Source organism: Genypterus blacodes, unplaced genomic scaffold (genome assembly GCF_046128005.1).
Source record: "Genypterus blacodes isolate CSIRO-AG114 ecotype Tasmania unplaced genomic scaffold, CSIRO-AGI_Gbla_v1 ptg000030l_1, whole genome shotgun sequence".
NCBI lineage: Eukaryota > Metazoa > Chordata > Actinopteri > Ophidiiformes > Ophidiidae > Genypterus > Genypterus blacodes.
In genome coordinates this window covers 4,001,901-4,017,904 of record NW_027466843.1, presented here as the reverse complement: position 1 = coordinate 4,017,904, position 16,004 = coordinate 4,001,901, and the positions used below count along the sequence as shown (strand labels likewise).

At 44.2% G+C, this 16,004-nt stretch overlaps 1 protein-coding gene across 1 annotated transcript in view; it reads right to left on the bottom strand.

Annotated features, from left to right (window-relative positions):
* Positions 1–641: 641 nt before the first annotated feature.
* Positions 642–16,004, bottom strand: part of rptor (regulatory associated protein of MTOR, complex 1) — a 140,387-nt gene continuing 125,024 nt past the window's right edge. The window contains 6 exon segments of the mRNA XM_076145405.1: positions 642–4,166; positions 4,433–4,562; positions 4,716–4,832; positions 5,073–5,159; positions 6,929–7,056; positions 8,178–8,284. Coding sequence (XP_076001520.1) covers positions 4,098–4,166; positions 4,433–4,562; positions 4,716–4,832; positions 5,073–5,159; positions 6,929–7,056; positions 8,178–8,284 — 638 coding nt within the window. The 3' untranslated portion in view covers positions 642–4,097.

The following is a 16,004-nucleotide window of genomic DNA, read 5'->3' as shown; positions in this document are numbered from 1 at the left end:
AGGATATTTTAAAGGTTTAGAGATTTCATTAACATTTTGTAGAATGGCGAGTCCAGAATGCTGATTTGAGTTGAGACGACTCTGAATCAGGATTTGAATACAGGGAGCTTATTTGACATTGTAAGAAATGGCAGTTCTCAAAAAGCCTCAAGATCCACTTTTGCATTTGCCTAAATGAACTAATTTTAATGGTGCTGTGTTTAATTTGTGCCATACACCATATGGCCAAAGTTTTGTGGACATTTTGTTTTCCAAAACCATGGCAACTGGGTCATACCATGAAGTTGGAGTTGTAAGCCTTGTCCAAATAAATACAGCTGATGCATAAAGGCACCGTGTGTAATAAAAAGGATTTTATCCCTGCTACTAAATGTATATTTTCATGTCAAAAGCATTCGTCTGTAATCCTCTGCTCATCCACCTGTCGCCTCTCACTGAAGCACACCTTCATCACAGGCCTCTGAAGTCTGAGGTTCGTTTTTAATAAACTTCCCTCAGCGTTTTATCGATACGGAAAGAACATTTAAATATAATTACTATTGCTTCTTTCAAATTTGTGTGATTGGGTGCAGATGGAGTGAAACATTGATGTCTCCCCGCAGGATGGATGACACAAAGGGAGACACAGGTGTGTGTGTGTGGTATTTGGTTTATTTGATTGATTTCATCTGCTGTCTTATAAACCACAGTCAGCAAAGCAGTCTACAGTCACAGAGACAAAACCTGATTGTTTTCATGGTTACTCTCCACTACTTTGTTAAAGTAGTAAACGAAAAAAAAAAACAACCCTCCTGATCTAAAATCTTAAAAACTCAAAGTAGGACACTCGGAGATAAACGTGATGGTTTGGGCTGTGAGCAGTAATGTCCACTAAACCGTGGGGGGGCGCTGAAGAGCTGAGTGGCGGGCCGACGTGATGGCAGCTTCAGCCACGTCTACAGCGTGTCAGCCCACAGGTTACAGTCTGATGGTTTAAAGCAAAGCTGAGGATGACTGAGGGGTGGGTGGGGGCCGGGGCAGTGGAAAGGAGTTGCGGTGGGAAAGACGTAGATGTGTGTGTGTGTGTGTGTGTGTGTGTGTTTGCGTGTGTAAAGCCGTCCCCATTCTCTTCCTTCAACCTCACTGAGGCAAACGAAATGGCAGTAAACAGAGAACAGAATTAAAAACTAAAACATTTCCGGAAGAAAATTGATGCTCGAAAATGCAGCGACATCACACATGGTGATGTCATCAGCAAGGAAGATACAGAGTACCTCATCCCTTTGTCCAACACCAAGTATAACAATGCTGAAGATTACAGAGCAGATGAGACCTGTGAGGATGAACATTGAGTTTGAATTCTTTCCTTCTCGCTTCACACACACACACAGTTACACTCCTGCACTCTTTTGGCCTCTGAGCACTGAGTCAGCTGATCAGAGTGTGTGAAGCAAACACACCAGGCACAAAAAGAAAAATGAATAAAAAAGCTTAATGCTGCTGCCCCGAAAATGAGGCATTCACAGACGCTGCTGCACAAGTGAAGAAAACCAAACAACTCAAGAGGCACAATGACGACCGCAGTCTTCATCATCTGTGGAGTGACACCGGACCAGCATGCACCAGTGTTCACCACGCTGCAGACACGTTACACACACAGGACTGTGGCGGTTTGAGTCAGATTTGATGCTGAAAAAAGAAACTACTACACTGCAAAACATTTAGAAAAAGAAAACAAGAAAAACCTGAAATAAACAAGAAAATTGTTTCGTTAATGCATTAAAAATTTTTTCCGGTTCAAGTTGGAAAAAAAAATCTGCCAGTGGAGTCGATGAAAGTTTTTCTTTGGAAACAAACAATGTAACTGATAACAAAACGGTTTAGATTGAAGGTTCTGCTTTTCAATACAACCTTAGAAATTCAAGTTAAAGAGACTTGAAACTACTGACTATCAGTTACTAAATTCAGTTCATCATAGGCGTTATTGTCCTAACATACATACAGTTTACATGTAAACAACAGACGCTGTCTTTTGAGGCACTGTGAGATCGTCAAACTAGCAGAATCAGAATGACTTAGAATCACTTATCTGTACGAATAATACAAAAAATCTTGGAATCAATGGAAATCCAGTAATTTAACAACACCACTGGCAGATTTCTTCACTTTCTGGATTTAACAACAGAAAAGAATGAATTCAGTTTGGTCTGATACCCAAAATTACCCAAACATCTTCTTTTCTCATGAGCCAACCACAGAATCCCCTTCTAAGGCTGATTTCTATCATCAAAGGAGGCAAATAATAAAGTCTGCCTGGTGCTTATTAACATGATTAAACAAGACTCCATCTCAGAATAACAATCACTCTCTTGGCTGTTTTGCTCATCTGCTCTCCGTTTTGTCCTAAACGCCGCAGGTCTGATGCCACGGCGACGCAGCGTCACCGACTGTCACTCAGCGTCACTATGGAGATAAAAACTAAACTAAATTAAAAAAAAGAAAAAGATTTGATCAAACAAAAAAACAGTTTGGCGGCAGATGGATGGATCGCTGTTGTGGAGAGACGTACGACCTATTTCTCCCACAATGCATTGTGCTCTCGGGCGTAGCGACGGCTTCGAAATAAAGCGAGCTGTCCCGTACTGTAGTGCGACAAACGACTGTGGTGGAGTTTCCATTTTTATTTTTCAATTAAAAGCTAGAAAAAGATCTGAGCTGCTGTCGGTCAAAGAGGAAAACAAAGAGTTTCAGTCACTTCAGTGTTGTCAGGTGAAAACTGTTGAGGGTTTTCCTTGTCTTAGGGTGTTTGTGTGTGTGTGTGCGTGTGTGTCAGATTTTTTCACCTGACAGCAAAGATTTACACATTTCCATTGCAGGAAGAAAAATCTGGATGCGTTGTCAACATGATGAATGGCGGAAGATTGCAGGAATCACTGTAAAAATCAAGATCTTTGCTGTCACTGATGAAAGGTTCAACCGCAAAGAAGAGACGTTGAAAGAAACGCACTGCTGTGGATGGTGTGGGGGAGGGAGGGAGGGAGGGAGGGAGCGTTCATATTGCTGTGCTGTGGCACCTCTGGGTGCTGCTGTGGGGCGGCGTCGCCCTCTGGCTGCAGCACCGTTTTGTTTTCCCGGTGGGGCTTTAGGAGAGCTTGAGGCTGGATGGCTGGCGGTCTTTATTGCTTTGCAGGTAGGAGAGGGTGCAGAGGAGGTTAGGGTTTAGAGTGGAGTTTGAACCGGGCGGATACGCTTTACACCCACGTTCTCCTCTCACTGTGTCGCTAAAGGGCATTACCACCTGTGGGGCAATGACTGCAACGTGGAGGTTTTCCCTTATCATCATAAATCATAAATCAATGACGCGTGGGAGAGATTAATTTGGCACACAGGGGTCGGGGGGGAAAGTATTTATATGTGCAGGACGGGAGGTCCTTGCGATGAAGCAGGCATCTTTTTTTTTTGGGCACCACGCTATAGAGGCCCACACGTGTGCTATAATCCATGTTAACACACACAAAAGCTCATCACATCTGCCTGGACGAAGTGTCAGGCACCATTGAGCGCAGTCCAGCACATCTGGGACCACGGCTTAGGAAATAACAAAACGTCCTCTGGCCATCAGTCGGCCAGTAAATTCAGCGTTGAGCGCGTCCGTGCTTCCTGCCCCCAGTGTGTGTGTGTGTGTGTGTGTGTGTGTGTGTGTGTGTGTGTGTGTGTGTGTGTAGGGGGGGTTGTCACAGTTGGTTCAGGTAGTGATGCTCGCTGTGAGGCGAGAAAGAGCCCCAGAGACAAGCGGGTGCCTCGTGTTAAAATAGAACCTCTCATCTTCTGTATACGCAATTTAAATATACACACTCCTCAGCACAGCCAAGTCTACAATCATTAGCTTCATAATAAGTATATGAATAAACAACCATGATAATAATAATAATAATAATATGTATCGTCGTTCATAGCAGGAGTTCTTGTCAGCAGCCATCACTATGGAACATTCAGGGTTGTAATTGCATATGTACAAGAAAACGTCATTTACATCCTGGATCCACCGATTCAGGGTCAGAAGTCAAAGGTGGTGGTGTTGGAGGAAGGTGGGGTCGGGGGTGATGGATGCTGCTGTGTTATCTGAGCCTCTTCTCTGCTGAATAGATGGACATGTAGTAGTCGTTGCTGCCTACGGCCAAGTGGGGCTGAGACGAGAGAGAGAGAGAGAGAGAGAGAGAGAGAGAGAGAGAGAGAGGGAGAGAGAGAGAGAGAGAGAGAGAGAGAGAGGTTAGAAGGCACAGTAAGTGTGTTTGTTTATATGTATGGGGGAGGGAGAGAGAGAGAGACACAGAGAGACAGAGAGAGAGGGAGAGAGAGAGAGAGAGAGAGAGACACAGAGAGACAGAGAGAGAGGGAGAGAGAGAGAGAGAGAGAGAGAGAGACACACACACAGTGATCAGTGTGTTCTTACCCAGTACGGATGAAAGGCTAAACAGCTGATGGCTCCGATCCTCTGACCCATGAAGCCGTCGTAGTACTTGATGTTGCTGATGGCGTCTCCGTTTGCATTGTAGACGGCGATGAACTGGTTCATGGATCCACTGCAGAGGACAGAATCAAAGCCCACACCTCAAAGGGTTAATTGAGAGCGACAAGTCCCCGACACAGTGAGGAAGAACGCAAAAGGTTTCATAAAGCTCTGGTCGGCTGTAAACACTACAGCTCTTTGTGGTTTGCGTGACCTTTGAACTCACCAGGCGAACAGGTTGGCCTGTGGGTGGATGTCCAGAGCCGTCAGGCCTTTCAACGTCTGCAGCACGTTCACAGAGTCTGGAGTCCTCGGTTCAAAGAATCGGACGTCGCCGTTTACACTGAGGGACGACAAGAAAGTCAGCAGGGACGAGAAAGGAGGGAGAGAAGGAATGAGGGTGAGAGAGGGAGAGAGAGAATGGGGAGAGAGAGAGAGAGAATGAGGGAGAGAGACAGACAGAATGAGTGGGTGAGAGAGAGAGACAGACTGAGGGGGCGAGAGAGACAGAATGAGTGGGAGGGAGAGAGAGAGACAGAATGAGTAGGAGAGAGAGAGCGAGAGAGAGAGAGAGAGAGAGTACCTGACACTGATAATATGTCCCTCTGTCTCTCTCTGTAGATGAGCTTTGACCACCCAGGCTCCATGTTCCCTGTATGTCATCACCCGACTTCACACACATACAAACACACACACACACAAACAAACACAAAGCACCATATATGATATAACTGTACAGTGGGAAAAAAACAGTCATCAATATTAAATAACAGAAAATGAAACCACTTAGATAAGAATGAACTGAATGAAAACAAAGACTGAATAAGTTCAAACAATATTGAGTTCATTGAATTCAGTGAATGTTGTTGCTGTTGGTGACTGTTTATTTCTCTTTAGTCCTTTAAATCATTAAAACAAAGAAACGTGGTGTCTGGGTTTGCATGAGTGTGTGCGCACTAACATGTAATACATGTAAGTGACCACTGGATGGCAGCACGCAGCCACAGATAAACAGCACCAGCGCGACGGCGTGAAGGCAGCGAACTAAAACCCTTCAAACTCCTTCAAGGAAGGGAGCTTCACCCCTGACTCTCTACCCACAATGCACTCTGCTATTCTAAGACTTCCTCGGGCGATAGCAGACGTCACATTGAAACTCACAAATACATTGTGCGGTATTTTCTGGACACTAGCTTACGTCTGACTCTACAGAATCACCAATGCACTATTTATCATCAACATTTTTATAAAGCTTATTGAACACACAACCTGTTTGTTTCAGCGCTGATCTACGAGGAAGCAACAAGCAGGAGTTGGGGGTGTGGGGGGTGGGAAGATGTAACTCTTCGCCTGAGGGGAACCATTAAATTAGCTTTACTTAAAGATTTATGAGGCACTTCATGGTTTAACTGCTTTGTTTCTCCCCTTTGGGGCTGAAATTAAAATAATGTTTAACCAACTGGGGTTGGGCGGGGGGGGGGGGGGGGGTACGCTGCCACCAGGGTACATTAATAGAGGTGCTAACCCCATAGGGAGATTTACAGCACGCAATATACAATAAATATAGATTAGAGGACTGAATAATGTACGTCTGCGTAGGAGTTAATACACACAGAAAGTGCTGTGTGTGTTCTTGAGTGTCTTTAAAAAAAAAAAAAGAAAAAAAAGTGTCTGGAAGGTAAAATACGAGGTGGTGAATTACGCCGTGCATTAATTAAGTTCATAATCAGTTTAACCTTCAGTATGCAAATTAGACACCGATTCAAGACAGGAGGTCAGAGGTGGCGTGCATTGTTTGAGATAGCAAGTGTGTGTGTGTGTGTGGTGAGTATGTGTGTGTATGTGTGGATTTATTCGTGGCTCATGTCCACATGTTGATGACATATTCTAAACCGTTTTGTTTCTAAACCCATTTGTTGAGTTGGAGGAACATTTTGGAGCGTTTAGTGAGAGAGAACGATGATGTTCGGTGTCGTCTTTGTTGTCGTGTCTGGAATTCACAGCCGGTTGCTCAGTAGATGAACTCACAGGCTGAGGGATTTGCCTTGGATGTCAGAAGTGTGTGTTGTGATTGAGACTGACTCTGTGTAACAGAGAATGCCGTGCTACGTTTTCCGCTACACGTGTGGTAAAATATGTCGGGCTTATTTCTGTAATGGTGTGGAAGCAGTCAGTGGTCATTCAGAGAGACAAGCAGGGGAGGAAACCTGTCTGATTCTATACCTGAGAGGCCTGTGTGATGTAATGGATCACTTTGGAAAGGATTAGTGAGGAATATAGTGTGTGGGTGGAACAGGAAACCACAGGGAGGAGGGACTTTGGAAGAGTTCCTTAAAGCTAAAAGCAAGATGGCAGCATTCCTGATCTCATACTGTGTGTGCCTTTATGTGAGGACACTGTGGGGGCTTGTTTCCTTGGCGTGTGCAGGCGTCTCCCTACCAGTCGTTGGGTCCCATCCTGCGGTCGAACACGCGCACAGAACCATCGCCCAGACCGGCGACGATGAGCGAGCGCTGAGAGTCACAGGACAGGCTGGTCACACAGCTGTCCGCTCCGGTTGGGATGTCCTGTTAAGACAAACAAACACACACACCCTTGTAAAGACTTGTTAAACCAACCTCTGTGACTCCCCTTCTTCATTCAATGACAAACTAACAGGGAAGCGATCCATCATTTGCTCCGTTGACTGACGGCTCATTTGAAGTTGGACCGTGCGTCGATAAGGCAGCCACAGGCGAGGCCGGGGACATCGCTACCTTTATTAAATCCATCTATCAGGACAATGATTAGCTCACTAACCCGCATTCAATGTCTACACGCAGAAAAGCTAGTAGTAATGGCGCCGCCGCTGATTCCTATTACTGCGTCGAGAACAGACAACATGACTTTTGTGTTTATGTATGAATGAAGAGGAGATGTGACGGACGGACGGACGGGATCGCTGCAGCAGAGTTGTTATAATGCCGGACTTCACATTCCAGGATTGCTTAGACAACAACACACAGAGTCACAGACACCGGTGTGTGTTCAGAGTGTGACATGAGCTTTCCAGCACAAATACACACCCCGTCCCTTTCAGTCGGATGTGAAGGACGTGGAGGTGAAACATCTCACACTGTCTACGGAACATTTACTTCTGACTTGGAGCTGCACAATTTTTAACAGGCTGTGCCGGCTTTGGTTGCTATGGCATCGATCACTTGTTACCATATTTTAGCTGTTGTGACTCCGGTTCTGCTGCGGGATACAATAAGTGTTAAAGAGATGAATCAATCTCATTGTCCTCTCCACTGATGAACTTAATTCTCTCTATAGTGACGGCGGACACTTTAGAGACTTTGCTCACAACAATTACCGTCATTTATAAATCTACAATTAGCATTTAACGACTGGAGATACGCTGGCTTTGGACGACCAGTGTGGTGCTGGAACAAAGCCCACAGTTATTCAGATGTGTCTAACTTCATTATAGATTTATTGAAAGAAAAGTCAGAATGAGAGCAAACTATGAAAACCAAGGAAGGGGAACTTTGTGGAGCAGAATTGGTGAAACACGGCTGCTCTGTAGCACTCAGAGCGTCTGCAACAGAACAGAGAACAGACCTGCATCATACGGTTTCTAACTTTGTGACAGTATGACAGACAGATAAAGAGAGAGACAGACAGGAATAAGAAGAGAGAGTCTTACCTGGACCTTCATCTCCCTGTCAGTGTCCCAGATCCTGATGACTCTGACGTCTCCAGATGTCATGAGGAGTCCGGTCTCCTGCTCCCAGTCCACCACCATGCCTGCACCTACAACATACAAACACATGGAACACTCAATATAACACACACACACGCACACGCACGCACAGCGCTGATGTTTGATGGTCTTAGATTTCCAAAATGCGTCTGTGGTCTCCTTAACTACTGACCCCTGGAGAAATACTTTCACCATGCTAACATATTTTCTCATTCTGCTGAGCTTGGTCTTGCCTCCTTCATCACATGCTGTATCATAATAATAATATTTTACTTTCAGGTCAGCAGTCATAAATCTGGAATGTTCACAACGGAAATTGTTCAGTATGACTTTGCATTAAAAATATTCTCAATAAATTTAAAAGAGATTTTCTTGGACACACCTGCACACACAAACACACACACACATACACACACACAGCTGTTAGAACACCGAGTGTGTGGATCTTCCTCACACCTAATACACAACGCATCTGTCGGTGGTTTCAGAGGACTGGAGCTGCCACATGTTGGAAGTCAAATGAACGATTAGTGCAGCAGAGCCGTCTGCTGCTCTGCTGCACGAAACACAAACCACAAAAACACACAACTCTGCACAAGCTCTCAGGTGCATAAACAAACACTTATTATGGATACTTTTAAGACACATAGATTACATCAGACATACGTTAACTTCTTTACTTCTGAATGGATGCACATAAGGTACAAACATTACTACATAAACTGCATACTTCTGCCAAGGCCGAGTCGTGTTTAGTTATGACTCTCATATTTGGACTGGACCATTACTCTGGTCCTAGTCTAGTCAGGTGCACATGGGCACAGGTGTGACAGTGCTGACAGGAACCGTCAATGTCAAAAGCATTTCCTAAACATGAAGACAAATGTCGCCTTTTCCTTGTAAAATGTTGTGGATGAGTGTTGCACATTGTGTTCTTAAAGCTACAGTACATACTAAAAGGTCACATGACCATCAAAGAAAGCCACCAACAGCTCCCTTCTCTCCCCTCCTGACAATCACAGCACACATCACTTCCTGTTCTTCCTCCTCCACCACCCGGCCCTTTAAGCTTTTCACAACACAATCAGTTCTCTTCTCTACTGTGTGGTTTCTCCAGACTGCAGAGTTTCACACATTGATGGAACCGAGACACGCCTTCCATCATCATCTGCACGATTGATATAATGTGATCAAGTTGAAGAAGCTTCTGGACCAATGTAGGAACAGGTCCAGTAATTAAAGTAATAAAAGTAAGTAATAAAAATGGAGGAAACAAAGTACGACTTCCTAAAGAATCGTTTAAATCCTACAACCTTTCCTTTCTGAATCACAGCTCTGTCATATTCCAAATCATCTATTGGCAGTGGGCAATCTGACGTCATTTGCGAGTTCAGAGACGTAAAGAATCTACAGAGGATAAAAGAAAGATATATCCTCAGTGCTTTTGTGCTGGTCTGTGATGGAGAGGAGAGACGGAGCCCCATGTGGCCGCTTCAAGCTCTCCACTGTGACGTCAGGGAAGTGGGCTGCGGGCGTGCAGGGGGTGGAAAACACGAAAGGGAAAACCACTTCACAAGACTGAGCTCAGCTGCGCCGCACACACGCACGCACACACACTGATGCAGGCTGGCTGAGGCATTCCCTTTGAAGTCTCCAGCTCTGCAATGAGGAATCTGGGCTACGATGAGAGGGCCGGAAAACACAAGATCCCCCAGCATGCACCAACAAACGGTGTCCGCTAAGAAGAGGAGGAAATGTCTCACCAGTCTCTCCATCCTCCACAAACAGGAATTAGAGAACGTGACATACTCAACCATGTAGGAAAACTGCAGCAAATGTATTCGTGAGATTGAGAGGCTTGAGTTTTGAAAAAGAGACAAACCATCCACTGCATCTGAGCCAGTCTTTGTCTCAAAAGTCTTATTTTCTTAAAGCAGGTGGATCAACAACAACAACCAGTTTGTTTCTAGTATGTCTGTCGTATTCACACACATGCTGGAAGCTGCTAACAGAGCATTTTAATGCCACTGCTGGCATCTTATTAAAGTATTTCTCTTTCCCGACCCCTTTAGTGTTGGCGGTACTGCATCTTGTGAACACAGCATTTGAGTCCTGTGGCCATCATGCACATACATATGGTTCATTAATGTCAAGTCTAATCCTGTCCTCTGGCAGAATTCTGCTGCTTTATTGGAAAAAATACTTTACTATACTTTCTATACTTTACATTCCAGAAAATTCTTGATGGAGCTGCTCTTTGATGTAAATGGGGCTGATATGACCTCAGAGTCCTGACACTCACATAGTTTGGAAAATAAAGTTTAAGAACTCTATCACACTGCCCAACCCACCCAAAGTTAGAGGTCAGTCTATCCGAGTGCTTTTCCACTCCATGCTTCATCCAAAATCTCTTTTTTCCCTTCTTTCTTGTTACATCCAGCGACTAAATCCTCCATTTTCGAGTTTCAGAGCTCACAAAAGGGTCACAGCTCTGCAGCTGCAAACTGGAGCCTGAAGTTTTTGCTCTTGCGGTCAACGCTCAGCCTCCTAAGATGGAGAACATTGTTCCTCAGAGGAAACCTTTGAAAACCTCAGTCAGTAACCCACACCAAAATCAATACACACATGGAGTGTGGAGATGGAAGACATGGACGCAGGAGCAAGGCAGTGTGGGTAAATTGTTCTCATCACATGCACAGACAGGAGAGCTCATCTAGTTCGGAGCACAGTGATGAACTATTTCCTATAGTTTAGTTAAGATGAGAGCAATTAAGCATTTTATCTAGTTTGAAGTGTAGCTATGGTTCATTAGCTGTAATTCAGAGGAAAGCGGTGATGCTGACTGGATTGGGGTGCCAAAGAAACCCCAATGACAAAAATGTGAAACTTTGAACTCATCTCTTTCCCTCCATTAGTAAAACGTTCAAACAGGAGCCGGGTCTTTTGTGTTGCTTTGTATTTCAGTCCTCTCTCCTCTCCCCTGCCATCTCTGCACCACAGTTAACTGGGGATCAATTGTTCTCCCCAATAACCGTATCAGAACACATTAATGATTTTGTTAGCCGAGCAGGTTTTCCCCTGTGAAGAGGAATAAAAAGCTAATATTAACACTGCACTCTGCCAGCTCACTCCTGTGCCAGACACACTAAATTGTGAGATATTTATTCCTGTGCATAAATACCTCTGTTTCCCTCATTCTCTCCTCCTCCTCTCTCTTGAGGAGACCTCTTCCTCTGCATTCTCATTCTGCACCATTATCTCCAGTGATGGACTAGCTCTCCCACTCTCTGCAGCTCATTAAACCAGTACAGCCTCCTGCTCCGTGTCTTCCCTCTGCATTTTTCTCTCTTCCCTTCATCCTGTTTGCTTTGAAAAGCTCCTCCAGGACTCCGGTAATAAAGTTCCCCAGGATTAACGGGGACTTGCCCACTGTGCATGAGGCTCTAATAGAAGATGACGTGATCTGTGGGAGCACTCTGACTGGTGGGGAGGATTCACTGCCATGGCATTTCTCTAACCTTTACATGCTGGTGACTGACTGACATCCGAGGGGGGTAAAAGGATCTCAACTGTCTGCCTGGCAAACGTCCTTTACAGTGATCAAAAACTGCAAACTGGAACTCAATATCTGAACTAAGCAGATATCCGAATTATAGTTTTTATTTTGGATCTTTTGAATAACACTTTTCGTCTTCTTTGTTAAACAGTTTGCCTCAAATAGCTCCTGTCCAAACAACACCAGCTGATCAATGCTATCCATGCTGGGAAAAGCTTGTAAAAGTGTCAAATCAAACAAACTGAAATCTCACAAAAGTCACTTGATTATCGTATATGGCGCTGACGGAAACCATCGTCCCAAAATGAACTTGGAGGAACAACAGTGAAACAGATTACAGGAAGCTAGATAAGCACATTGTGTTTGTTTGGTTGTATTTGTATGCACTGTTTTTTATTGATTTAATTTTACGTTCCCAAAATAAGTCCACATATACAGTATGTTGTGCTCAGGCTAAATAACTGGGGCTTAAACAGAGACAGCCAGCAACAATCTAATTATATCATAGCTTTGTGATGTAGGGCTCCATTTATAAAACTGCTGGAGAAGAAACTCACTGTGTGCCCAAGTTTCCAATCAGACTCCATCTACGCTACATATTTATCAAAGCAGAAAGTACAAACTTTCCTTGAAATGATATCAGTTCTAATGCAGTCCAGTTGTGACATGTTCCCACAGCGGTGTGAAGAATCAACATATCCACGGAAGCTTCTCCAAGACTGCTGCAGCGTAATCAACTTCCATTTCCGCCCAACACCTGAGAGCAGACTGTGTTCAGTGTCTTGTCATCAAAAGTGTTATTGGTGCAATGGTGTCAGAATTGTGACAACCAGAGGAGGATAAATGTTTCACGGAACCCTGCAGTCACTTTCTATGCCAATGAGCAAACAAAACCCTTCTGACCTCCTCCGCCACCAAGCCTACAGGGGGGAGTGTCTGATAATCAAAACACAAGAAGTTGGGTTGAGAACCTGCAACTGTTGGATTATGAGATGAGTGAACGTCTCGCTGTGTCTTACACCTTTAACCTTCCTGCCACAACGACACCTTCTTCCCAATTCTGCAGGCAAAAGACATTCTGTCTCATTTTCCTCTAACCTTCACGTCCCAAGGTCTGGATTTAGTTGCTTCCTAAGCAGGAGGCAGAGGAGCCAAAAGTAGAGCAGGACACATTGTACTACCATCAGCTACTATCAGCAGCCTCTTTCTCCCCAAATCAACAGAGAAACACAGGGAGGTAAACCAAGATGCCAAACTTGTAAATTAGATATAATATAATATAAATAAATAACTTAAATAAACAGTATCTGCTTCAGAAGGTAATTAGTTGAGCTCTACATGTGCATGGATGTGATGTCTCTGTGCTTCGCTCCCTCTGAGCCCTGAACAAACAAGACAATGTGGGTAATTAATACTGTGTGTATCTGTGTGTGTTCACTTGGCGCCCAGGCTGAAAATAAAGTGTTTGATCATCAAGAAATGCTAAATTTTAGGAGATTGAAAGGATATAAAAACAAAACTACAGAAGAAACAATGACAGAAATTCCTTTAACATAAACTAATTCATTAGTAGATTGACAGATTGACGGCTCATAAGCATCCACCTGTCGTCTGTGAGTAGCGATGTTGCTCACGTCCTCCCTGGCAAATTGACTTTAACTACTTTATCCACAAGGGGGCAATGTGAAGACCACATAAATCTTCCTAAGTCTGCGTGGAACACATGAAAAGCTACTAATGTTTACTACCAAAGAAGGCGGGAATATAGCATTCAATTTAGGCTACAACAGTGACAGACATGAACAAAGGGGAGATGGCAGGAGATGAGATGAATGCCTCTTTGCCCTATCAGCCTCTCCTCAACACCTCCAGCCATTTTGTCATCACAGTTGGTCACTGAGGCTGTGGTACAGATGTGATGAAAGCTGATATTTCTGCCCTCACCCTGCATTAATTATAGAGGACGTGAACGACCAATCCTTCCAATGAATGCAGGATATGCATGACAGTCATCGTGCACAGCATCCAGGTATGCAGAATTAACATTGAGTATAAACCTGGCCTAAGAATCTCATCAGTCAAGGACGGCCCCACCTTAAGGTTTTCCTTCTTTCTTTCTGCTTGACTTTGATCACTTCATCCACGGCCTTTTTTCTCCTTTCCCTGATGTTACAGGCGAGACCAAGCTGCCAATTAAACACCGACACCATGAGCCTCAATTTGGGGGATTGTTTTTAAAGACAGGAGAGAAGCTGTTTGAGATGAGGATGATGAATGAGTGCAGTGGCTGTTTGAAATGTTTAGTTCAGCAAAGGTAAGAGGCATTTCCGACCATCTGTATGGATTTTACCTGGATTTCTACCATTCATTAAGTCTCCCCAGATGTTTTTGGTCCTCATTGCTATATGTTAAAACAATGGTAACATATTTCAATGAATGTGGTAAGAAGTTGGTGAGTGATTTGTTTTTGGTGTGACTCTGGTTGAGGACAAATCTGTTAGTATAGGGCATCAAGCTAATTAGGCAAAATTGATGGCATTCAGCTTATAGCCACTTAAAAGGACAGTGATGATGATTTTATGCTTTTCTCTGTTCACTCATTTTCTCATCGTCATCGTCCAATCAGCATTACGATCCAGGTGCCGATTTAAAAGAGATGATTTGAATGTTACAGTTCTGCCTACATGTCCAGCGTGATGAATGAGATCTGGCAGCACTCGGTATCTGAACAATCATGGTGAATCAGACCTTAGGGATACTTTGCCAGGAACAGAGCGATGGATCATCACTTGACAGATGAAGGGGTGAAGGGCAAGAGGGACAGAGAATAAAAAAAAAAAGGAGGAGGAACGCTGTCGGCTGTTTAGTTTTGCACCTTTGCTCTGGGAGAGGGGGAGTAGAGAAGAGAACAGAGACACTCACCTCCTTGTTTACTCCTGTCAAGATAGATGGAGACCCTTCTGGCCAGACCTGGGAGGAACGGGGGAGGAGGAGGAGGAAGAGAGGGGGGCAGGGGGGGAGAGCAGGACAGCGAGCAGGTCAAAGGCACATCAGCCCACACGCAACAAACACACACACACATCCTCTCTGCACCCATTCACACACACAGAGGGATGAACAGTGCTGCAGTGTCCCTGCAGGATGGAGAAAGTTATTCACATTCAGAGTGGAGTTGCTACGTACTAACATACATTCAGACATCTAGTCCGGGCCGACAGAAGGACACTGGCAACTGAGAGACGTCTCTTGTTTGTCCTTGTGCAACAATACTCTATTCTATGGCTCATATGTGTGAATGCGATGTGTTACCTTAATATGTGAAGTAATACAAATGTGTTCAGACAGTATGCCATTTTATCCAGCACATATCTGACATTTGCATAGGACTGACTACACCTACCTATTACTACCTATTAAGTCTGACTCATGAATAGCTGCTTACTTTCCTCTTTTCCGCTCTCATAAATCACCTGACAGGGGCTCAAGTCCTCAGGTAAAGTCCCAAATCAGAAAACAACTTGCACGCGTATCTCAACTTTGAATATGGCCCGAAATAAAGACGAAAACTCTAAAAGAATGAATGAATAATTGATAATTAGAAGTACTGCATGCAGCCCAAAAGTTAAGTGATCCAAATAACTAAAGAGTTTTTGTGGTTCCTAGAGTCGTAAATCCAACAGTTGGGTAACAGCACTTGATGTACTTCTCGTAATACTTTATTACTGTGGAGTTTTAAGTCATCGGGAAACTTGCAGCCTTGTTCATCCTCTCTTGAGGGGGAAAAAACACAAAACCATATCAAAGAACAACAAATTAACAACGAGCAGACAGGCCACCCAGAGGGCTCACAGATGGAGAACAGGCACATTGGACACAAGCATGTTAGTGGAGGACAGGGAGGGATGAGGTGGGACAGGCTCGGGAGGGGTTGGAGGTTTGGGTGTGTATGAAACTTTCATTGGTCTGTAAATTATTGATGCCGCAACGGCGATGTTAAAAATCTGAAATTTCTAAACACGGCCACATAATAACTGTGCTCCATCTAAAAGACATCTCAAGCAATATAACTCTCAACTCTTTATTAGGCAGGGAGGGGAGGAGGCCTGCATTTCAACACAGTGGGGAAAAGCCTTTGTGTGTGTGTGTGTGTGTGTGTGTGTGTGTGTGTGTGTGTGTGTGTGTGTGTGCCTTAGACCCTGATATATATATTGACA